Genomic DNA, 26,051 nt, shown 5'->3' with positions numbered 1-26,051 from the left:
TACAAGATAAGCGATTGTACAGTGTGAATTGTTATGAGTGTGTCTTAATTGGATTTCAGTGTATGTGTACGTGTACGTGAGGTGCATATTTAAGGGTTATTCATCACCGATATGTAGGCTGCAGCTGGATACAAAGCGCTCATTTGTTCCTAGCTGACATAACAAGACATATTGTTATCTCGATGGAGGAAACCTTCTATGGTGTTTAGAAGGTTAATTGCTTGGGACTGTTGCTGCAGTAACTTGTGGTTTAATAAACCTGGAGCACAGATATAATGATGTGTTATGTAAAAACAGTAGATTATCTCATAACTTGACAAAATATAACACATTTCCACTTCATAATATGAAAATTCCTGCATTTTGGAGTCTTAATGCACTATTCAATACTTTTCTCTTCATTATGTAATGACTCACATCTCAGTAGTTACTATCAAGAATGACAGTGGCATGTTTAGCAAATGTAGCAGCTGGTCCACCATACGGAATTATTCCACTTAAAGAAACATATTTATTACACATTAATTGTTTGCTACTGCAGTAACTTGTGGTTTATTAAACCTTGAGCACGGATGTAATGATGTGTTATGTAAAAACAGTAGATTATCTAACAACTTGAAATTTATTTATTTATTTATTTATTTATTACTCTGTTTTATTGCTTATTTTATACTCTCCTGTTTACTCTATGTTGTCCCTGAGTGCCAAGAAAGGTGCCTATAAATAAAACATATTATTATTACTATTATTTTAATAATTAAAATATGATACATTTCCATTTCATAATATGAAAATTCCTGCATTTTGTAGTCTCAATGCACTATTCAATATTTTTCTCCTCATTATGTAATGACTCACTTCTCAGTAATTACTATGAAGAATGAAAGTGGCATGTTTAACAAATGTAGCAGCTGGTCCACCATACTGAGTTATTCCCCTTAAAGCGACATATTTATTACACATTAATTGTTTGTTGCTGCAGTAGCTTGTGGTTTCATAAACCTTGAGCACAGATGTAACCATGTGCTATGTAAAAACAGTAGATTATCTAATAACTTGACAAAATATAATACATTTCTACTTCATAATATGAAAATTTCTGCATTTTGGAGTCTTAATGCACTATTCAATACTTTTCTCCTCATTACGTTATGACTCACATCTCAGCAGTTACTATCAAGAATGAAAGTGGCATGTTTAACAAATGTAGCAGCTGGTCCACCATACTGAGTCATTCCACTTAAAGCAACATATTATTACACATTAATTGTTTGTTGCTGCAGTAGCTTGTGGTTTAATAAACCTTGAGCACAGATGTAACCATGTGTTATGTAAAAACAGTAGATTATCTGATAACTTGACAAAATATAATACATTTTCACTTCATAATATGAAAATTCCTGCATTTTGGAGTCTTAATGCTCAATACTTTTCTCCTCATTATGTAATGACTCACATCTCAATAGTGAAGAAGAATGAAAGTGGCATATTTTTTTGCTATAGTAGCAGCTGGTCCACCATACTGAGTCATTCCACTTAAAGCAACATATTTATTATACATTAAATAATGAATGTGTCCCTTAAAATATACTCCCTCAATGGAGATTAATATTTTTTAATTTTTTTTTTTACTTACTTTGATGAAATTTCAATGCCAATGTCATCATACTGACTCTGAACAGCCATTAAACATGATGAAATTAGAAATGAAAATTCGCTCCCCTTTGGGATCAACAAAACATCAATCATGTTATTAGATATTGCCATGCAGGATGTGTGCAATACCTGCCTTCATTCATGAGAAAATGTCAAAAAGTGCCCTGCAGTGAAGAGACATTTCCAAAATTGTAGAATCTTGAGCAAGTCAAAATGTGCTGAAGCTCAGCTAGATTGTGAGTTACAGGTGAGGACAGACAGACATACATTCAGGCAGACAGCTAGACTCAATTGCAATACTCTTGCAGGATGAGGGTAATAAGCTGGAGCTCTTTTTCAGACGTACTGTCAAAAGAGTGCTGCAGTAGTCAAACCTGCTAGAAATAAAAAGTAGATGGCTTTTTTCCAGGATGACTTTTGACATAATATTTCAGCAGTGTTTGTAAGATGGAAATATGCCATATGGGAAGTCTTGTTACCGCTTTTACGTTCCTATTAGATGGATTCACAGCACAGATGGGGCAGCTTTTCTTTAGCTTGATTATTAAAAAATGCAAAGCAGATGAAGACATCTGCACTCTGCATTTTGTAGCGATGCACGTCATATGTAAATGTAATATACAAAATGCAGGAATATGCATTTTGTATTATATTCACGGTGCTACATATTTCATAACAAAGTAAACTTTATTACGTGTTGTTGAGTTATTACATAATGCAGTGGTTTTACATAATGCACTGTTACATCAGGTTAAGAATTTTTTATAAACTATTGTCTGCAAAAGAAGTTTGAAGCTGGTTTATTTTGACAGACCTTTGTCAGCAAATAAACAAGTATTCTCAAGTGTGTCATCTCACCCTTCAGCCTCTTCCTCTAGGAGCCCCTGGCCTCCCACTGGATCCAGGAGGCCCCCTTCACTCTCCTTCTCCACAGCCACGGCACCCTCTCCCCCTGATGGGACGTCACCATCCTTCCCCTGGGTCTCTGCTGCCTCGTCAGGCTTTTCTGATGGCTGAGGCTCTGTCTCTTTCTCCACCTCAGGTTCTGAGCTGTCCTCCTCCTCTTCCTCCACATCAATCTTTGTCTTTTCATCTCCACTAGACTCCTCACTGGATGTTGTTTCATAGCTGGAAGAGGACATAAAAAAGCAGGAGTATGCATATATGCCAAAGATTAGACCAGTGTTTTTCAACCTTGGGGTCGGGACCCCACGCAGGGTCACCTGGAATTCAAATGGGGTTGTCTGAAATTTCTAGTAATCGATAAGAATTTAAAAAATAACAACTTACCAATAAAAAATATATGGTGAGTTGAGAGAGACAATCCCAATACATAAAAGACATGACAAACTCTGAAGCTGAAACTGAAGCACTGCGGTTCTGTTTATCTTTCAAATGTTCATTGTGGTCGGTTTCAGATGCTGCAGCTCTTTCATAATTCATAGTTTGAATTATTGTTTTTTCAATATTAATTGTCAGCCTTGTAAATACAAGCTGGACTGACTGTACATATCCTGACCAAGGAAAATAAAATTCTCACTTTTTGCAGTAATCTACACCTGGCTTTTCTGCCTCCATCCATAATAATATATATTATATAGCCTCAATGTTGCCTAAAATTTACATTTATTTGGAACATAGTATAGCAAACTATCACATGATCAAAAACAAATTAATTTTAGCAAAAAAAAATCTCCATTTTGAATGTCTGGGGTCGCCAGAAATTTGTGATGTTCAAATGGGGTCACAAGCCAAAAAAGGTTGGGAACCACTGGCTTAGACACTGAAATCATCTTGAATAAACCCTTGGGCATATTCTGGCCTGTGGTGAATGACCTCAAAGGCAAGAAAACATAAATTTAGTTAAAAATATTTATGTAAATGTCTCTTCCCTGAATAGAAAGCACATGAAATTAAATGTCCAAACACCACATTTAAGCAGGTAAATCTAATAGTGCAGTTGAATGTCAACATGGGTCAGGGTAGGATAAATACGAACAGATCTTTCATGACTCATGCGCGAGATGAAAAGATGTTTGTATATTATAACCTTGGCCCACAGATCCATAACATCCTTCACGTAGTTAAACATATACATAAAAATCCATAGGCTTGTTTGCTCACTCACATATGCAACCTTGGACAAAACCCAGCCTTGTCCAGTAATGAAAGCTGATGATATATTTAACATGGTGGAGGTTGCTCATGTAGTGTGGGCGTAATCACTGAGGTGTATCATAAAGGAGCCTCTGTGAGACCAATGATCAGATAAAGGTTATATTGAATGCCACTGATTCAAGATTATTTTTAGACGCACACATACACACTCCATGAGAGGTGTTTAAGGGGCACAGCATTCCCTAGATTCCAGAGGAGCTCAAGGGAGAGCAAAGATAGGTTAGACCATCCGAAGAGGACAAACACAAACAGCAGTCCGACTTTCTAATGTGGGCGGAGGCTTACAAATAGCCTCAGAAAATATTGCTCCCAGTCACATTATAAATAACATCATCTCTATTCTGCATTTAATCAATCAATGTGAAATACAAAGAGAGTGATAGTAATAGTAACTGACCAGAAGCAGCCCAGTGGACCATCTTGTTTTACTTGAACATAATACTGTAACCTTTGTGTGTTTACAAGGCAGCACATCCTTACAAAAGCCCCGATAATTCATTATTTGTTCAGGAGAGAGGCCGTTATGGTATGTTTGCAGATCATTTTAAAACAGGGAGGAAGGAACAGACCTCACCACAGATCTGAAAAAACATAGTAAAGGGGAACAGGTCATAAAACAGTGAAGCTCAGGAATGTAAGAAAAGGGGGGGGGGGGGGGGACGTCTACTAATTTCCTTGATTTGCAGGAGTCAATGCCAGTTACTAGAACCTCGTGCATCCAGGAAAATCAGGAATACTGCAGAATGTTGAGAAAACCAGAACATGTATACAGAACAATTAGGATCAATAACTCATTTTAGCTCAGGGGCCACATGCAACCCAATGCAATCTCAAGCGAGCGAGTAAAACCAGTAAAATAGCAGCATAATAACCTATAAACAGGGTTCCTATACATTTGAAATTTCAAAATTCCATACTTTTTCCAGACACTAATTTCCAGATGTCTTGTTAAAAAAAAAGCCAACCAGTCTTTATATTTGGGATTTATGAGCCAGTCGTCAGAGAATTTACATGTACCCATTATGAGTTCTGCCAACGATCATACCAGGCAAATTGAATAGCTCATTCATGAACAGTGTGTAGACATCACCTGTCCATCAAAGTAGCAGTGAAACTTGATGACACCTGGGTGGGCCTTAAAATGGGTTGGAGGAGGATATGAGCAGATGGCTGGCCATTCAACATGTCAGTCTGCCCAAATGTTTTCTGAGACGTGTAACCTATTGTATGTGCTCTCACACTTTGTGACACTTGGTCTAGGCGACGTTATTTTAACCCATAAAGACCCAGTACTACTTTCGTAGCAGTTACCAAATGATTTTTTCTATATATCTTTAACCTTTCTTAAATAATTTACCACCATTTACTCTAATAATAATAATTTACTCTAGCCACTTTAACAAACTTTTTTTTATATCTCTTTATTTTTCTATTGTATTGATGCATACTGTTTTATGCTGCTTTACACACTTGAATTTCTCCCTTGGGGGATCAATAAAGTATATCTCATGTTATCTTATCATAATATTATGCTCTGTATTTTGTATTTTTAAGTATTTAAATAGGTATTTTTCTATACTTAGTTTACTGATCATGTACATGGGTCAAGTCACGCGGTTAGGTAGGGAGTGCCCGACTACATTTTATACTCTAATTCAAAAAGTATTTAAGCTAGAGACATGAATAATACATAATTTTAAAGGTATTAACTAGTACTTGAAGCTCATAAAAAGAAACAAAAGCTATAGTGCCATCTTTTGCCATAAAAATGTGAAAAACTGCATGGTTATGTAGGGAACAAAAATTAACATCTAAATTTTCCTTTTTTTCTAAACGTTTTAAAAGTGCGGTTGCAAGTGTCTCCTAACTATGAAAATTTGCTCAGATGTTTTTTAAGGTGTCTGTTTTGATAAACTATGGATGCATTTTGTATGTTCATTAAAGCTCATATTAAAGTTGAGGGTTATTACATCAAAACAGAGAAAACTGAAGGAAAAGTATCTTTTCTGCAAAATATATTATTACTGAACATAAAATAAGTGCCTCCATCCACTTTCATTGACCAAACTCAATGTTTGGTTCAATTGTTTTTGTTTCGGGGTGAAATCAACTTATCAATTGCCTTTTTCCTCCTCCTGCCTTATTATTATACCCCATACAAAAATGCTTTGTGTAGACTTCCAACTGAATTTTTCTGTAAATCTAATATTTCCTGAGGGGTTTTTCCACAGTTTATTATAATCTTATCCTGTACTTTTCAGTCCAACTGAGGTATTTTCCTTTATCTAATTCACTGATCATGTAGATGTTCATAAAGGCTAGGAGTAAATTCAAAGGTTATTATATTATAACAGAGAAAAGTGAAGAAAAAGTGATTTTTTTTCAGCAAATTATCATCAACTAAACATGTAAGCAAGCATCTACAACATTTGTCATTGATCCAACTACATGGGTTTTACTGATGAATCAGTGTTGTAGAAGATGACAGTGTTTCCACGTTCACTACGGAGCCTCTGAACGTCCAAATGGGTCATATCTGACCATGAAAAGATGACAAACTGTATTTTACACCAATTATTTACATGTATTGATAGGGTTAGCGGATCAATAGGTATTAAACGTTTCAGATCAGTAAATCATTTTGATCTTGGGCCTTTATGGGTTAATTCATTTGTAGACACAGTGATAGAAGTCTAGAAGTATACATTCCTACGTCTGTAAATGCATCTCATCTTGTCTTTCTAGCCAATCACGGGTATTCTGATGATGAAATTGACTCATGAGCATGTCATATTCTTTTCATCAATCAGAAATAAGATGTATTTAGATTGAATACAGTTGGTTATGACTCAACCAACAATACAATAACATTAAGCCTCCGGTACAATTCTCCTGATGTAATGAGTCAGTCACTACAACATCCTCTGACGTAATAAAAATATGCGTGTATGTATGTTTACAGGTGCTTCATATTATAACTGTGTCAGGCAAATAACTAGCAACGCACCAGTCGGAAAGAATAATCTCCCTGCCTGGAGACATGTCTTTGTTCTTCTATCTGCCTGCTAAAAATGCATCCACATTTACAAGCACACAACCACAGACAAAACACACACACTGAATCGGGGAAACGGCAGTGCTGACATAAGCACACTCGAACAAAACACTGAGGTATCATCAGCCCTGACAAAAAATACGCACACACATCACATAATGCATAATACATGTATCGGTTCACACTGGAGTAACAGCTTTGAGGTCGAACATGGGGCAGTGTGTCAAATGAGCCTAGGTGACGAACAGCGTACGAGTGAGACACATTCACTTCAGTTACACTTGACATCAGACAATGATTTACGATAACTAAAAATGACTAAAACTTAATAGCTATGGCATTGTACTGATAAAAACAGTGCTTTTATATCTAACCCTAACTAAAAAAGCTTAAACTACTACTAACATATGATCTGAACCATCTAAAATATTGCCATATAAATTAGCATCCATTCGTTTTTACTAAATTCCTTTAACAGCAAGACTAAAATGTACAGTCGTGCTGCTTGAAATGTAATGATAAATATTTATCTATTAGAATTTTCTGTGTATTCCTCTTGGAGATTTTTAGCTTCAATGCTATATTTACAAATTATATGCACAGTACTATGCAAAAGTCTGAGGCCACCTTTAGCTGTGTTGTTTTTGCAGGTTTGACATGAGCATACATATTCATTACTCATTCTCTTTTCTTCAGCTACAACAAGAAAATACAGGAAAAATATGTGCAGCCAGCAGCCCTAAAAGACAGACAATAAAAGGGAACTAAATGAGCTCTTTTTAGTGTGAACCCTGACCCCATGACAAGAAACACAATTATTAGAAACAACTGACATGTGTTGAACAGAATCTGGTATAAAACATCAGAAAATCAATGCAATAAATCTCATATTGTCTGAACAAAAGATTTATAAACACAGAATAGATAAAAGAGCGTAGGGATTTCTCTTTAACTTGGATCCCTTTTGTAAATTTCATTCAAGGTATCCCCTTCCAGTAGACTTCTTCATTCCCTCTCTTTTTTCATATCTGTCCTTTGCACTGACCCTTGGTATCATATAACTGTTTACAAAAAAAAAGACTATTATGCATCAGACTGTAAACTTTATTCAAATTTATTTCTTTTTTCATGATAAAAGTTAGTCTATGTGCCCCCTTTTTCTTTTATTTTCTTTTATTTATTTGTTCTTCTCTTTGAGCCTTTGGGAGGGCTAGTGAGTGAGGTTTGATGTTTGATGTTTGTGTTTGTTGTTCTGCCTCGGACTAGTTCATATGTCCTATGCTGATGTAGATGCTTGTTTGAAAAAAAAAAAAAAGATTTATAGACATGGCAAGCACAAAGGGGGGGTCTCTATCGCTAAAAACTAAGCTTACTAATATGGTTTATAGAAGCAGTTTTTACCCTGTAACTTTTGTTTTATCCTGTTGTATATACTTCACATACACTACAAACAAAAAGTTAAGGATATTTTTAATTTTTGGGCTATTTTTTTCAGTTGGGATTCTTGCACAGCGCTTTTTATTTTTTTGTGTGTGAACTGAATTGAAACACATTTTTTTAATGACAAGACATAGTTTTATTTACAAATGGCAAAAATGACAAAAAAAGACCAAAAAAAAAAAAAGAAAAGAAATATCCTTAAGTTTTTGTTTGTAGTGTATATCCAGATTGGATTTAAATACAGACTGAGAAATGCAAATGCATGGTCATTAGAACTTTATTAAACCAGCAAAGGTAAAGGTGGCCTAAGACTTTTGCAAAATACTATCTATAGGTGACTGCCCTTTTCTTAAGCATGTAAGCAACTATGTTAAATGATCAAAACTGTACAAATATTGACTGATTAATTTGACTTTACATTTTACTGTTATTGCTCAACTGCAAAACTGACTTGTATTATTTTTTGGTGTCTTGTTGTTTACAAGAGGCATCATTCATTCATTCATTATTAAATTGCCATTCTATTATTTAACACTATGAGAAGGGAACACCTGTGTTTATTGCTTTGCATTTGTTTTCTTGTGCAGTTTCTACAAGTAAAACAACACACAGACGTCACTTTACAAGGATTTACTTGGAGTAATTTCCTACAGTTGTCGGGCTAGACTGGCTAATCCTGTTGAAGCCCTGTTAAACTTGACAAATAAATACTAGTAATCCCTGTTTCTGAAGATTAAAAAAAAAAAAAAAATCAGAAAACGTCACATCTAATTACTCTGCAATTATGGGACAATCTAAAAAGTAATCCGCCCGTTGAAATATAAGCATTTTAAGCAAATCTGCAAAAATGTGCAACACACACCACATAAACACATTAATCAAATGGATTTGGATGTTGATTAAAATGAAGATTTTACCCTCCATTCACCCCGACAAACTTGAGGTTTTTCTTGGTGCCTTTGTTCCCTTGTTTGTCAGCAACACCATTTTTCTTCATGATAGATTTGAGACCTGGTGAGGGGGGATACAGAGAAGGAGAAACAGAGTAGAAGATGAAAGATGAAGAAGGACAAAGAGTGAGAAAAATGTATCAGACATTTGTGGATTTTAATATGGACAATAATGTTGGCAAATACTCAGAACAGAAAAGATACTGTAAAAAACACATTCTGAGAGAAAAAACTGTACATTTCCTTTTTCATGACATTCTTTTTGTTAAGAAAATCATATATACAGGGTGGGGAAGCAAAATTTGCAATATTTTGAGGCAGGGATTGAAAGACAGTGTATAACCAATTAGTTTATTAAAAGTCATGAGAATTTATTTGCCACAAGAAAATTTACATAATAGAAAATGTTTTTATTCTATGTGTCCTCCTTCTTTCTCAATAACTGTCTTCACACGCTTCCTGAAACTTGCGCAAGTGTTCCTCAAATATTCGGGTGACAACTTCTCCCATTCTTCTTTAATAGTATCTTCCAGACTTTCTCGTAATAGTTTTGCTCATAGTCATTCTCTTCTTTCCATTATAAACAGTCTTTATGGACACTCCAACTATTTTTGAAATCTCCTTTGGTGTGACGAGTGCATTCAGCAAATCACACACTCTTTGACGTTTGCTTTCCTGATTACTCATATGGGCAAAAGTTTCTGAAAAGCTATGGATAATAGTGTTAGGTATGATTATGACATCAATATATGTTTGGGTTCAAAACAATTGACATAGTGCCTGCTGAGAAAAAACAACTAAATGTTCATTGTAAACTTTGCTTCCCCACCCTGTATTAGTGACTTCCTATCAAGAAAACCACCTGGATTGACTCATTTGACAGTTAGTGACACTTTACCCCTGCAACCACAGTTCACGACCAGCCAATATTTCCAGGGCAATATGGGCACAGGTCGCCATATAAGCCTTATTGACAACATACAACCTTGACATTGTCAGGCCTACTTATGTATGTAACTACCCTATAATTGATTCTGCACGGGCGTTTTGCTGACTCCCGTTGGCTTCAAGCCCAGTATGACTGCTTAGTTGTGCTTAAAAGCAGACAAGGTGCTGAGGCTCTGTCATGTTTTATGCAGGGACACAAGGATGTGGCTTTGAGCCAAAAACCACCAGCTGAAAAGATCCCTGCAACCACCACCTTCTAAGAAGAATGATGCTTTTAGATCCAGTATCTCTCACAGGAAATCAGCACAGACGAGGGAAGTTTTGGACAAACCCTGCATTTTAATACATCCTCTTGGTACTGAAAAAAAAAAAAAAAAAAAGAATAGCGTGATTTAACCTCCTCTAAAACACGTTGCATGAATCTGTACAAATCTCCAAAGCTCAGCCTGTCTCTGATGACAAGAATGAGCAAGGGTTACCGATGTGTTTCTGCAGAAATCCGGCGTAATTTGAGCTAAAAGAGTTTAGGAAGGGGACAGCAGATGTTAGAAATGTAGCCAGCGACTATAAAGAAACTGTGAAATCCTTGGGAGAATACATACAGAATATTTTGGCAGACAAAACACTTAAAAGCACTCTCCCATGCTATGCCCCCACAGTGAACTTTATGTGAACTCTGAACATACGTGTGTGTGTGATTCTGAACTCCTGGGCCATAAAAAGAACAGTCAGACATCAAGAGAGAGAGGCATCTTCCATCTGATGTGAGTGAGCGTAAAGGTCGGAGCTTAACAATCCATTCACCTGTGTACTGTAACTAAGTGTTCATTTTTATATGTGTATGTGCCAGCGTGTGTGTGTTCTTGGCTATAACGTTAGAAGTGGGAAATCATGGCCCTTCAATGGTGCTTACTAACATCCACCAGTGAATGTCATATGGGTAGAAGGAACAGTTTATTAGACGTCTGACACTTAGAACTGAGTATTAGCAAATCATCTACAAGGTGTTATATTCCACACAGACTGAAGAAAAACACTTGAACTTTAAGTAGGTTTAACAGAAGTGTCAAATTTCTATCTAGTTAAGTCAATTAAAACAAACAGTGTACTTTGTTTTATGTTGCATTGTACAGTGGTGGCCAAAATTATTTAAGAGGTTGAACTGTCCATTAAAATACTCACAAAACAAATGAAATATCTACAAAGTCATCATTAATGCTCTATAAACCATAGAATAGAGCCATCATAAGGAGATTTAGGTCATTTTTCTACAAAAAACAAGTCAGGCCTATTTCACTGTCAATGTCACACAATCACGTTCCTTCACAGAAAAAGACAAATTCCTTGTGTAATCACTGTCAGGTGTGATTAAATTGATGCCGATGGTGAGTCTGAGGACACCAGTGTGGGATTCTGTTGAATGTACAAGACCTATCCTGCTCATTAAATAAATATCAAAGTTATAAGTGGATAAAACAGTGGGACTCACTTCATCTCAGAGCAACCATCTGCATGTTTTATGAACGCTATAAAATTAAATCATGTTTTGGAGTTAAAAAAGGTTTATATTTTCAGATCTGTCAGGTGTTCTGATCATTTTGGCCACTGCTGCATATATAATTTTTCTACACCAGTAAGGTGGAATTTCATTTCCACTTTTCAGCATACTGTCACTCAAGAGGTCTGAGAGGAAACAAAACTCCTGCAGGTTCTCATGGATCTGTTTTCAGGCTATGATGGAAGGTCTTCTCAGTGAGGGGGGATATAAATAGAGGTGAATGACAGCTGGTACCATTAGGTGTGTCTAGACTAAGCAGACTAGAAAAACTAAGCATATTTTGGCTTCACTTTGCATCAGATGCATCACAATGCATGATCTGTCTTCATATATTGAGGACAAAGATGTTGAATTGGAATACAAATATTTATGTATATATAATGATATATCATCATTTAATTGAATTTAATATAATGACAGTTTAGGATCAGAAAAAATACTGTTTGGTTTCAAGTTCAGGCAAAAATTAAATGCACTGGAACACAGCAGCTAAAACAAACTTTTTGATTTTTTTTTTTTTTTTTTTTTGTAAATGTATGTTGTGTGTAGCCAATAACTGTTCTGGACAAAATGACACACTTGATCTAAGACCAACACAACACAGACACCTGTCTAAATGACCTACAGAGATAAGTAAATATGACTATTCATAGCAAATGAGTTGTGCAATTGCACAGGGAAAAGTGTCCCATCAGATTTCTTAGATGAGGTCAAAGGCGAAAAGTCATACTGAGGTTGCATGGATAAAAATATGTATTTAGCAAAAACAGCTGGTGATAGGACATTATACAAACTATCAGTCATGACAGAATTCCCAACTTAGATGGAAAAAAATGCATCCTTTTTTCTTTTTTTTTTTCTAGTTGCTTAGGATTTATTGATTAAATACTTAAATACTGTCTATTTGATATTCAGAGATCCAGATTAATTTATTATTACGTATTTATGCTTTGGCTTTGATGTTCAGTCAACAGTTATCCAGTATTTATGTCAGAGATTTTGTCTGTTTATTTATTAATTCCATTTTGACTTTTTCCATCCCCAAACTATTATTATATTTAGTTTTCCATCAGTAGACCTTTAATTACAACAACATTAAACTCTGTAAATGTGTCTTAATGAATATGAGAATACAAAGACTCTATTACAGTCCATTAGAGTTGATTTTATGTGAGACACAGATACACAGATCTACAGATATCTTTAATGTACTGTATGTACCACTACACCACAGGCCTACCTTGTTCTTGCTGTTTGCTGGAAGCAGCTTTCTGTCCTGGGGAGTAGAAGGCAGAGAGGACGCTGAGGGAGCTGACCAGCTGACTCTGAATCGAGCTCATTTTGGAAGGACCGGGCTTCCCCGCTGGCTTCCCCGTTGTTGTTGCTGCAGGGACAGCTTTTCCTGTTGGCTTGGTTGATGCTCCTTTTCCTGCCTCTGCTCTTTTCCCTGCTGTCTGTTTCTGTGTGCTGGGGCTCTCCTGCTGTGCAGCCGTCTGTTGAGCCCCAGCGCTGCTCCCCAGCTGTGCCCACTGTTCCCCAAGCAGCCCTGTTAGCCGGGTTACGACCTGTCCCAAAGCTGCAGGCGAGGTTGGTGACTCACTGGAGCCTCTACGAGGAGTCTGGGATTCACCTGAACCGCGACGCTCGGCTGCTTCACTCGAGCCCCGGCGCAGTGCTTGTGTTTCACCGGCATCTTTGTGTGGTTGAGACTCACTCGAAGGTCTACGAGAGCCCTGGGATTGAGCTTGGACCTCATGTGACCCCTGGCGAGTTGGTCGTTTCTGGGTGGCAGGCTGTGGCAGACTGGACCCTCTCTGTGGTGCTTTGACCTCTTTTGACTCCCGTCGAGTTGTAGAGGTTTGTGCTTGAATAGACTTTGGCCTGGTTGAAGCTTCAGAGGAGGCTGGGGTTGGGCTCGGGGCCTTAGTCTGAGGTTGTGATACAGTCTGTTCTGCACTAGACACCCCAGGAGACCTTTGTTCTAAAGCGTGGTCTTCAACCTGAGGCACAGAAGTGGCTTGCTGTGGCTCTGAGAGCGATGCTGACTGAGCCTCCGGCCGAGGTGAGTCAGGTACCTGCGTTTGGGGCTGTGTTGCTCTCTGAGGTTGAGGCTGCTGAGCTTGAGTTTCACTGGATCCCCTTCGAGGACGCACAGGCGCAGTCTGAAGTTGAGAAGGCGAAGGTTGCGGCTGCTCTGCTGAGGGTTTGCGTCCTCTCTGAGGTCTTACAGGAGCTGTTGTTTTCACTACTGTGCTTTCTGCTACTGTGACAGTGTCAGTGGGCACAACGTCCTTGGTTTTTGCACATACAACATCACTATCTTTCATTTTTTTCTTCTCTGTTGTATCCAGTTCAACTAGCTGCGATACAGTAGTGTCTGTAATTACTACCTTTTGTGGTATAACTTCTTTTATGTCTGATTTAATCTGTTCAGGTTTCTTTTCAGTGTCAGATTCTGCATTTTCTACTGCTGCTGAACTGATACTCTTCTCATCCTCCTTTACAGTGACCGAAACTGGAAGAGGTTCAACTAAGGTTTCTACAACTACGACTGGACTCTCTGTTTCTACTTTCATTACGACACTTTCACTTAGCCCACCATCTTTTTGTATTCTTTCATTTACCTCCCCACCATCCACGGTTTCACTGACCACAGTTTGTACCTCTTGTATACTCTGACTTTCTGCACTTTCTCTCACTTGACTTTCCGTTCCTGCATCTCTGGTTGGATTGTTGTCCTGCCGTCTCTCTACCTCCGTTTCAGTCTGCTGGTCTGTCCTCTGTGCTGCCTCCGTCTCTGTCACCCTGTCCACAGTGTCCACTCTCTCTGTCTCTGTCCCCCTGTCGGCACTGCTGGCCCTCGGTCTCATCGGATGGTCTGTCACTGCCTCTCTCTCAGTTTCTGTCACTTGATTAACTCTTTCTGCCACTGCTGTCTCTGTCATCTGATCTTGAGTGATGACCCTTTCGGTTTCTGTGCTCCGTTCCATGCTGTTGGCCCTGGGTCTTGGTGGCATCACAGCTGCTACTTCTGCCCCCATCTCTGTCACCTGGTCATGAGGTTCAACTTTACTTGTCTCTGTTCCTTGATCTATGCTTCCAGCTCTTGCTTTGGGCACACATACTTCAATACTGATTTTCTCTGTATCTGTTCCCTGATCTACTGTAGTAGGAGATTCGGTCTCTGTCTCTTGGTTGGCAACATTTATTTTCTCTGTTTCTGTCCCTGTGTCAATGCTCTCTCTTCTTGGCCTGAGAATTGCTTCTGGAGAACACACCTCTACTCTCATTCCTTCACTCAGCTGTAGTATTTTCTCTTCTTTCATCTTGTTCTCCTCCATTTGCTTTTTCAAAAGAGAATTAGTTCTCTCCAGCTTTTCAGTAGCCTGAGTAAGTTTAGCCTCAAGTATCATTAACTTTTCCTGCAAATTCTGAGTACTGTCTTTGTCTTCTTGAACACTCGCTGGTTTTCCTCTTTCTGCTGTGCTGTCATCTTGACAACTACTAATCTTTGCATCTTTTATAGCCGCCCTGAGTGATATTAATTCCTGTCCTGCAATATCCCGTGATAGCTTTTTTGCTGCATGCTCGAGTGGACTCTCTAATGTCTCTTTTTGTTTGTCTGATTCTTCTGACAGCAATGTTTTTTCTTCCATTCCTTGCTCTGACATCCGACACATTTTCCCCTGACCTGGGGAACTCTTCATGGCTTCCTGATTTATCTCACCCTCTTTTTGTAACACTCTGCTATTCTCTGTCATATCTACTTTCTCTTTCTCTGTTCCTGGCTTCTCTGGCTGACTCTGTGGAGCTTCTAAACCCCCAGTGGGTTGAGTCATCAGAGTTAACTTAAACTCTTGTGACATCTTGTGTCCTTGTGGTTGAGTGTGTGTCCCAGCTTCAGAACTTGGGGGTGGTGTAGAGGATGAGGTGGCTTGCACCTGAGCCTGAAGCTGAAGCAGGAGCTTCTCTCTCTCCTCCCTCAGTGAAGAGATCTGAGCCTTTAGCTCTGGGATGGTTTTGACTTGTTCCTCCAATTCCCTGACCCGTTTCAGTGCCACTGTGATCTGCTGGTGAAGTCCTGCCCGATCTTGGGGAACACATCGTCTTTCTGTTACGTCCGGTGAAGCGCGGAATACATTCTCTGTTGAGCCATTCTCTGGTGTTCCCACAATTCGGTCTGGACTGCTGGAGTCAGAGCCTTTTCGTTGCTGTAGGGTGATGGGCATGCTTGATGCTCTGAGCAGGTTTGGTCGACTCTGGATTGTCGCTGACTTCTCTTCAACAATCCGAGCTCCTGCAGATACTTCATCTCTGGGCTTAGGAGGAACATAGCCAGTTCCTAGACCAGTTGTGCCCCTAATGCTCTGGCTTGTAGACCCTCCATCACTCGCCCTGAAGTCAAAGATCTGTTGGACTTCTGTCACGCGTGATTTAGGCTTGGGTCCCAGGGTGGATGTTCCAGACCATGTGGTGTCTTTTTCTTTGGGTGGAGGTCTGACCCCATGTCCAGGGAGGCTGAAATTTCGTGGCAGAGTGCTGAACTTGGGTGGACCTTTGACCCTGCGCTGGATGTGGACCCTTTTGATGGTGTTACCTTTTTCAATATCATCAACATACTTGAGGAAGTCCAGGTCCAGGTGGAAGCCATACGGAGTCTCCACTGAATAGGGCAGCTGCTTCCTCTGAACACCGCCCTCACTGCCCTTGGTCTGAAAGCCGTTGGCTGTGAGAAAAAATAAATAAATCAATAAAGAAAAATCTATGCTCCTCCACCTTCTGCTTCTACTACAAGTAATCACAACAGTAATGGCAACAGCTAACTAAAATTGACTAAGATGTGCAACTGCTCGACAAAATGAGAAGGACCTAAATCACAGATAATCATCAGCATTATTATTCCTTCTCACCCACTTGTACAGACAGTCTGTGCTGCACCGCACACATGGCGCTTCATTATGTAAAACCATATCACTTATCGGGAAGTAATTATCATGCAGCGACTGCGCCAAAACAAACTAATCAGCATGCAAAATGCTATGCATACTGTGTCAAGTTATGAATACAGTATGAGACAGGGGGCGGTTATCACCTGAAGGAAATAAATATATGGCTGCATTGGAGGTCTAACAGGGCTACAAAGCTAAATGTTTAACCTACAATTCACATTCTGTATTTTGTAATGAGTAAAAATGTTCTACATAAATAATTACTAGTAATACTACTGTAATGGAAATGAAGGATCTGTTCCATAAACATGTCACTGTATAAAGTCATGCTAAATCATCCTCACCACTTTTCTTGTCCATCATGGGAGGAGGAGTTCTCAGTCATCGATTTGTGTTTGCTACAGGTGGAGCTGGCAACCTAGATGAAAACAGAATGAGAAGAGCTGTGAGAACATGAAATATTATCTGCCACAGTCTGATAAAACTTACAACAAGAAAGTGTCATTAACACACTGCAAGCAAACCAAGAAGAAAATACAAGAGAGAAAATGGGCGCTTGGATGAGTTTCTACATGATGCTCAGCTAGACACAGTGTTTTGTGTAGACCACTGAAGTAATTTCTTTCAGCTCAGTAAACCAGGCAAAATAACACAAACTTTCACTGACTTCAGACAACAACGTTAAGAATATTTGTCTCTTTGACATGAGATAGAGAGGCACAAGAGGTTTTCCTTCCACTGTTGCCACTTACTCAAAGGGTATTTGAGTTTTTCAGTATAATACTGTAAAATCTCGACCTTAGCATGAAACATTCCTTGAGATATATTTTTTTTTTAACTTGGTGCAATATGAATGCATAAATAGCCAAATAAATGGAATTTGTATCCTCTAAGTTAATCAAGACCATACACAAGTCTTGGCAATGGTGCAAGGAAAAAGAGTGCAAAATATGTTGACGTTGTATGTTATGTCAAATATAATCTAAGATCTTTGTTATTTCCCACATGACGTCTTCTTCACATGAATTACCTAATGCACAAAATACAGCATATTTTTCTGGCAAATGAGCACATAAGAATTGTTTTGCATGCACCACAGAGCAGTAGTACTAGCAGTTCAGACAATTACTCTGAAGTGAGAGAGAATCATTTCATTTCTTATTAGACTAATAGGGAGCTTGAATTCAATATATTACATAATCTAAATTTGGAGTCAATTATTGTGCAGTCTCGGTTGAAACAAATAAATCAGTTTATACCAAATACCAGCAAACAGCACTATAAAAGTAAAAGCAGCACCATTAAATTCATTAACTTCAATTTTATTTTCATTGCTGTGCTGGACCTGAAAACCATTGTAACGTTAAAACAACACCGAACCGACCCAAAGAGGGGAACACGTTCCATTTAGAATCACTTTGTTTCATTTGTTCCAGTTGAAAGAGCCAAGAAATCAGAGCTGGTTTCTCTCGCTTTTTTTTTTTTACACAAAGAGTTCATTGCAGAGGTAAGTGAAATGGAAAACAATTCAGAGAGGGGAGTCAAAACTTTTAAAGGCTTATGTAAAGCCTCCTAATAAAATGTCCAATACTAATAATAAAACCCAGGGGTTCAACCAACCTTGAGTTAGCTACACAATCAAATCCATATTAAATGAACACTTAAGACCTTACAGCCAAATATAAACTCTGAGGCTGTTTAGCAAATAGGCACACATTATTCACGCAATTTCCATGCACATTAGTGTCAGTAGAGAAAATATCCAATATGTAAGAGACAAAGTGTATGAATGCCTGAGGCTCTAGTTTAATAAGAGTTGGAGTTCAAACATAGATGTCTATTGGAGGCACAAATTAGCATTTCCATTAGTTTTAGTCGGTGGTACACCATATGTACTGTATATGTTAAAAGGGTTACTATAGATGCAGTTCAGGAATCTTTCCTAAAGAGCTTTACTCCAACCTGAAGATGTTAAAAGATTTGGCTTTGTTTGATGGTATTGCCTCTGTCACTTCTCGTTTAATTCTAGATCTTTATATTTTCTGGGTGTAGAAACATTAAGGTCTTGTGGGAATATGGAAACCTTGACTCTCAGAAGGCATTTTCCCATTTGAAATGACTGCTCTGATATCTGCAGACAGAACGAGAGCATAATGTTTCACGTTGTTGCGAGCTACAAAAAGTATGTGATAATGAAAAAACACCCTAAAACATAAATACTGATCAACTTGTCACTCTTTTCCCCACTGCACTATAGAGGATTTTCAAGTTTCCAATTGATCTTGCACTGAATGATATTTCCAAAGCCAACGCAAACTTTATTTTTATTTGACACACTCGCCTACTATCATTAATTACAATAACAAAACTGCACTGAGGCATCCGCCATAGCATATTTAGATATATTTATGGGTTAGTACAGATAGCCTATATTTTGGAGTACTCACATGGTAATCTGTGTGTGTTCAGTGCTGACTGGGGACATATTTCTGGCCAGGCATTGCGTGAGCCGGCAATGTAATCAATCAAAATGAGAGTCGGTCCACCTCGGAACCCAAGGAGGAACTATGACAGGCTCTATTTGTTTCCTCTCCTGTCTTCATGATTGAGCTTTTATAATGAAAACAACTGGTGACCTGAAGCAGGGTTGTTGTCTTTGTTTCAGATGAACAGATATACACACACACAGGTCAACGGACTGACACCCACTGCACACGAACTGACACCGTGTGACTGCTGCCATGACAACCATTCCTCAATTCATGACTTCTGAGTGTGTTAGGAGTGCAGATGACAGGATTCCTGAATCGCCTTGAAACTTCATGCGACTACAATCAGCTCTCTGTCCTTAAGGCTTAATTAGCTGATTTTGGAGCAGAAGAATGTCGCATGTAATTGCGGAGTACATGCAGGCAGACACTGCTGGCAATTATATGCAGTGGGCAGGCAACAGAACCTTCCTTAATTAGATCATTACCAAGGAAGAGACAAAAGTAGATGGGTGACAGTGGAGAAGGGACGTACAGAAAGTACAGGAAGGGCAATAGAGCAAATACAGTTTACAGTGTCAGAAAAAGATGAGTTAGTGAAAGTGTGAGTGTAGCTGACAGCCTGACAGATAAAGATGTAGAAGGTACAGCAATAACAGAAAAGATCAAAAAAGTCACATACATTAGTGATCCATGATTTGATAGAAGTGTAAGGAATTTCCCTAATGAGAAAGACAGAGTCAACCTGACCTTCCCTACAGTGCACATGGTCTCATTTTCTTCTCTTAATTAAAGCCACTCCTAATACTTTTGTGGTTAATGAAGGTCAGCAACAACACAACATTTGTGCTGTGTTGACTGAGCTTTACAGATAATTACATGATGAGTGATAATATCAGGCTAAATATCCTTCATGCATGCATGATCCTGTAAACACACAGTCCTACTAGCAGGTTACTGGAATTAAATGAAGTCCCACTATGAATAATACACAATGTACACTGGATTAGGGGATCAATAAGCATGACCCAAAAGCTCATTAATGCTGCACTAATATAAATTGATACTGATACTAGCTTCACCAGGACATGTATGTGTATATATATTCTTTAATACTTGAAGTACAGTACTGTGCAAAAGTCTTAGGCCACCTCCAGCTTTGTTGTTTTTTTCAGGGTTGAAATGAGCATAGATATTTATTTCTCATTCTCTTTTCTTCACATACAAAAAAAAAAATACAGAAAATATGTGCACAGACACACACAAAAAAAATTGTCCCTATGATAAGAAGCAGCACAAACACTGAATAAAACCTGGTATAAAACATCAGAAAATTAATGTAATAAATCTCATATTTTCTGAACATAAGAGTTAAAGATATGTTAAGTATAGGGAGGTCACACTAAATACTACCACTTTGGTTTATAGAAGCTGATTTTTCAATGGAAGTTCTGTTTTTACTATTGTACATACTTCACATATATCCAGATTTATTTATTTGTTTATTTAACAGGAACATTGTACATTAATTCACATCGCTGTAAATGCACCAGAGATTACCTCATGGCTATTTTTCAACTGCACTCGCTGGACAGATGTTGAATTGTCACCCTAAAAGGTAGCACCAGGTTATAAACATACAAGTGATCTTAATATATGTGGGATCATTAGAACTGTACTAAACCAACAAACCTAATGTTGGCTGTGGACTTTTGCACTGTACTGTATATATGTGCAATACAGAGATGTGTGACAAATTAAATGAAAAAAAAAAAGAAAAAAAAAAAAAAAAACTCATGGGAGCAATTTTTTCCAGGGTGCCAATGCCTCTGTCCATTGAGCACAAGTTGTAACTGAATGGTTTGATGAGTTGGAAAGCAACCGAACAACAAAACACCAATCAAGGGGATATCTTTAGGAAAAATGGTGGCTGTAGAGGCTTGCAGACTCAATTTTTACAGCACACTGAATTGGCTCTGGAGGCACATATTGAACCGAGGCCTTAATAAGATACGTCATGTTAGTTTTTCCCTTAATTTGTCACGCCTCTATATGCTTGAAAAAGCTGCTAAGTCTGAGCAGCAAATATTGTACTACCCTTACACGTGTGCGTAACCTCTTAAAGGACATGGCACGGACTTTCAACACCTATCCAATAAGTGTAACAGCTTGTCAAGAGACAACAATGCTGTTAATGTGAAGCCCAGACGACGTGAGTAATGGGAGTATAGTTAATGAGCTCGTACTGACAGCTTGTGTGTTTTTAAATGTCATCAGGCATAGAAACCCCAATAAAGATAATAAACAGTAGATACACTGTGAACGAACTTAATGCAATCCCCATAATACTTTTTAGGTCTTTATCTTTGGTATTAAGCGAGGTTTCATTGGCTGGCATCCTTTTCAAATTATACAAACACCCACTCAGTGACTCACACATATTTCATAGCAGACAAACACACATGAAATTACAGCTGACCCACCTACCAAGAGAGGGGAAAAGCATTAATTGAATGTCACGGGTCATTATATTAGAAAGCCTGTGTAAAGGAGATCGAATTAGTTTCGTACGTTGACACAGAGCAGGCTCAGATAGAAGACAGGCCAACAGGAAATGGAACTGGAGAATACAAGCTGGGGACAGGAGGTGGGTGGTTGGGAGAGAGAAAGTGGGTGAGAAAAAAAGAAGCTGAGATGGGAGTGGTGGCTGTGCACACTCATATCTCATACATACAGAGTGCTTTACTGTTGCGTTTACTGTTTCCCCGTCTTCCAGCACTCCTTCTGTCACTTTTGGCCTTGTGATCTATGTTATGAATAAAAACTTACATGAGAATACATAATGATCTGTCAGTGTCGTACGCACATGAAATTCTGTGCACCATCTGCAGCTGCACTTCTAAATATGACTATATTTATTAGTAAAAGGGAAATCAGTAATGGGAAATGGCAAGCACCGGCAGCAGCAGCAGGAGGGATGGAAACAGGCTGGTAAACCCTAATAAAAGAGGTCAAGTCCTTATCACTGTCCTGACATGGGACTGGCTATCTCTGTTTACTCCTGTGCTAGCCTGAGAATGTAAGCCAGACTGTCCAGCTTAGTATACCAACTCACAACCTGAGAGTCACAAATAAATGTAAATGAGAGCACATGTGGTGGCAAACACAGGGATGTAGATTAAAACGCCAATGCGAAGGATTATACACTAAAATCTACTGCAGAAGAAGCATTTGGGAATGTTGCTACAAGTGCAAATATTACTTGCAGCCAATTTTAGTTCAATTTTTTTACTAGAAACTCGAGCCATTCTACCACTTGGTCTCATTTTAATCTCTTCGCGAAAAAGTCATTGAGCCAGGCAGGTTTTGCAGGATTTAAAAGCTTTCACTAAGCAGGTTTGCTTCATTAGAATTAGCCGAATTATAAATAAGCTTCCTCTCAGTGAAGTGGATGCTCGTCTTTTTCATTATCAAATGCATGCTAGCCCAAAGTAAAGCCTGTCCTGTGACGTTTTAACACCTTCAGAGATTGTACGCACCACACAATAAAAGCCGTCACCAGTGATTTTATGTTTTTTTTTCCAGTAGGTTTCATTGAACCTTAACCATTTTGCCCATTTGCTGTATTTCACTGAAGACATTCTCTATGATGGGGACCCAGCTGATGGTGCAATTAGTTCAGTCTAGTGAATCGCAGGTGTAAGCGACAATTTTATATAATACCACACTGCAGAACAGAGCTTCAGAGATACTTCAGAGCAGTGAACTGAGAAAATTGGGAACATTCACTGACAAGACAACTGGGAACTTCAAACTCTCTGATTGCTGAACCAGATCAAATGAAGGATGTTGTTAGCATCCAGATTGTAGCAACGGAATTAGGAGACACTTATCTGATATCGCAGTGGCTTAGTCTGTGTGCTCCGCAGGAACAGATCAATCCCTCTGCTCTAAATTGCTATTTGAGCACAGTCGGACCTATCCCACTACTTCCTAAGATTATCTCTGTCTATGTATAGAACATTACAGCGATGATGTACTACTAGAATACATCTTCTGGGTCAATTTTTCTGTAATCGTCACCAAACATCATTCAAGTCTATTCTAGGTCCTCACTCAGACACATTCAGTCCAGTCCTGTTCCAGTGTGATCTAGTCTAGCCCAGTAGGACAGTGTCTGTATTCAGAAGGGGCCAGATTGCTCCCTTTGTGCTCCACAACATCTGGCTTTCAACTCCACAGAGAGTATGAGAGGAATAAAAAATAAGTGTATAGGCTTTATTCAAGCTGATTTTTTTCTCCTGAAGAAGTGAAAATGAAGGTTGTGAGCTCCAGGATACTTTTATAGAGAGTTCATCTATGATTGAAACACTAATTTATTCATACTAAAATTGTGTCTAGTTTACTGCCATTCAATTTCAAGCACAAAAGAGACAAAAACTACAATCTGTGGTTTGAACTTCTAATACTTTCTCCCTCTCCGAGAAGAAATGATTTTCTCCTCTTGCTCGTGGCAAACAATAGGAGCTAAATTTTATATATAAAAACCAAAAGGCACAATCTGACGTCTTTTAAATGTTCTGTTGCAGGATTCCTCATTTGTTATCCCCTTACAAGAAAACCTCAAACAAGGAAATTAGTTTTAAGAACATCACAGAGTCCAAGGATTGCACTTACATTCAGAAAGATGATTCAGACCAGACAGGATGCATGTGGAAAGTGACCTTAGAGTACCTTTCTGTCTAACACAGATAGGTCACATTGTGTCACTGCCAATTATTACTTTACTGTTGTTTTGTATTGTGTCACGCTTGCACAGAACGAAACCGCAATCAGGGAAAAACAGCCAGAAAAAACAGAACACAGCTGAGTTTCATAGCGTGATTGCATGTACTTTTTTTCATTTCAGTCGTCGCAGTCCTTTGTGCTGCTGAGTTGTTGTCAGCACAGGCTCCAACTTGGTTTTTCCACATCAACAGACAAATAACTTCACACCTCCAGCCATGTCTCTCGTAAAGTAAAATCAATGATGCAACCCTTTCAGCAGAGCTTACAAAAGGTATCGAACACAACCTAAACAATACAAACAAATCCAGAATCCACTTATGCCATGAGTCCATAATGTTTAGTGGTCAAAAATCCCAATAACACTGGCTCAAAATTCAATGTGCCTCAACAGGATATAGTTATGGTCTGTCACATCTCGAGCTGCAGAAATTATTGAATGCACTGATTACCTGTCGACTTTTAAATTCATCACAAACTATTTTGAAAAAAATAATTTTCTGATTCCGTCTTCCTAAAACGGAATATTTTCTGGATTATTCTCTGATGTCTCTTTTACCCTGCTGGTAAGGAGAGCTTGACTAGCCTGGACTCGACACAGCTTCACTTAATTTGGCTAGCACGTAGCACTGCAGGGATAATACTTGCTCAGAGCAGCTGGTCATCATAGTGATACAGTTTAAAATATTGTGACATCGTCAGTGCAACTACAGCTACAAGCAATACAACAACTGTGGAGGATGGGACTTAAAATCAAGTTCCTCTTTATAAAATGAAACACTTTATTGTGAGAATATAGTTATTTACACTTCAAATCCATGATTAATTCATTAAGATGGAGTGTAGTAAAATTTTCTCCAAGGTTTCCTGTAGGGATGCACCGATACCACTTTTTTCCAGACCGAGTACGAGTATGAGTACTTATATTTGAGTACTTGCCGATACCAAGTACCGATACGAGTACTTAATAATCCCATTCCAGTTCTTAGTTCCTTTTGTAAATGTGCTTTATTGTTGTTGTTATTAGTCTGACTGGAAAAAAAGTGCTGCTACTGACATTTAATGTGTTGGAATGAGCGTTTCTCAATTAATCCACCAGGGGGCGCCACTCTGAATTAACCATACTGGACAAATACCACGAAGAAGAGTAAAGGTTTTTTTTTGAGAAGGAGAAGAAGAAGAAGAAAGTCAGTAATAATAAACATGGAGACAACAGAGGCAACACTACTGTGATACTAATATTGCAGCATTTTCGCTGGTAAGGTTTAAAAGCTTAGCTTTTGCAGGTAGAGAAAAGAGAAATGAGTGATATGTTTCATTTTCACTTCTGTTGGCGGCGGTCCGCACCGCTCTGTAGTCCCGGTGATATTCTCTGTCTCCACCAACACCTGGTAAATGGATGGAATGTACGCAGAGGACGGACAGAACGCTGCGTCCGTATCTGTCTGTGTCTTTAACATTACTTGCAGTCAGCGTTACTTTTATCACCGTTGCTTATTTCGAAAAATCTCCACACTCTTCACACTCCCCACACATTATTCCTCCTCCTCGTACCTGCTGCACTGAACTGTGAATGTCACACGGCCGTAAGTGGTATCAGTGCATTTGTATTGGATTACTTTTACGAGTATGAGTACGAATACACACACTGAGTATCGGAGCCGATGCCCGATACTGGTATCGGTATCGGAGCATCCCTAGTTTCCTGTTAGCTTTGTTTGATATTCCACCTTGCAATACATATGTATTGATGCAGTGATGATTCTGGAATGATCAGTCCACATTTAGAATCACTTTGGCCCACTTCAAACCTCAGTAAAGGTTGCTCTCATGAACTGGCAATGCTAAAAAAAAAGTTGTGAAGAATTGAGCTGGTTCTGGGAGTGGAAAAGGAGCATATGCCAGTAAACTGAATATATTTGGGTTGTGGAGCAAACACAACTAAACATTTGTGGCCATCTTATCTTTCTGGCAAATCAAGGAAATAATCAACAGGTAAACTGACAATGAAAATAATCATTACATGTAGCTCATGACTTTGAT

At 38.6% G+C, this 26,051-nt stretch overlaps 1 protein-coding gene across 3 annotated transcripts in view; it reads right to left on the bottom strand.

The window, feature by feature from the left end:
• kank4 (KN motif and ankyrin repeat domains 4) overlaps positions 1-26,051 on the bottom strand; it is a 115,624-nt gene that overhangs the window by 9,944 nt on the left and 79,629 nt on the right. For all 3 annotated transcript variants that reach the window (XM_030132184.1, XM_030132183.1, XM_030132185.1), the window contains exons 2-5: positions 17,079-17,152; positions 13,026-16,511; positions 9,247-9,340; positions 2,515-2,784 (exon numbers count right to left, since the gene is read on the bottom strand). In XM_030132184.1, the coding sequence (XP_029988044.1) occupies positions 2,515-2,784; positions 9,247-9,340; positions 13,026-16,511; positions 17,079-17,097 (3,869 nt within the window). In that variant the 5' untranslated portion in view covers positions 17,098-17,152. The remainder of the gene's footprint in view (positions 1-2,514; positions 2,785-9,246; positions 9,341-13,025; positions 16,512-17,078; positions 17,153-26,051) is intronic.

Source organism: Sphaeramia orbicularis, chromosome 4, assembly GCF_902148855.1.
Source record: "Sphaeramia orbicularis chromosome 4, fSphaOr1.1, whole genome shotgun sequence".
NCBI classification, from domain to species: Eukaryota; Metazoa; Chordata; class Actinopteri; order Kurtiformes; family Apogonidae; genus Sphaeramia; species Sphaeramia orbicularis.
Note: the sequence above shows the minus strand (reverse complement) of the source record. Positions and strands in the feature narration are given on the sequence as shown.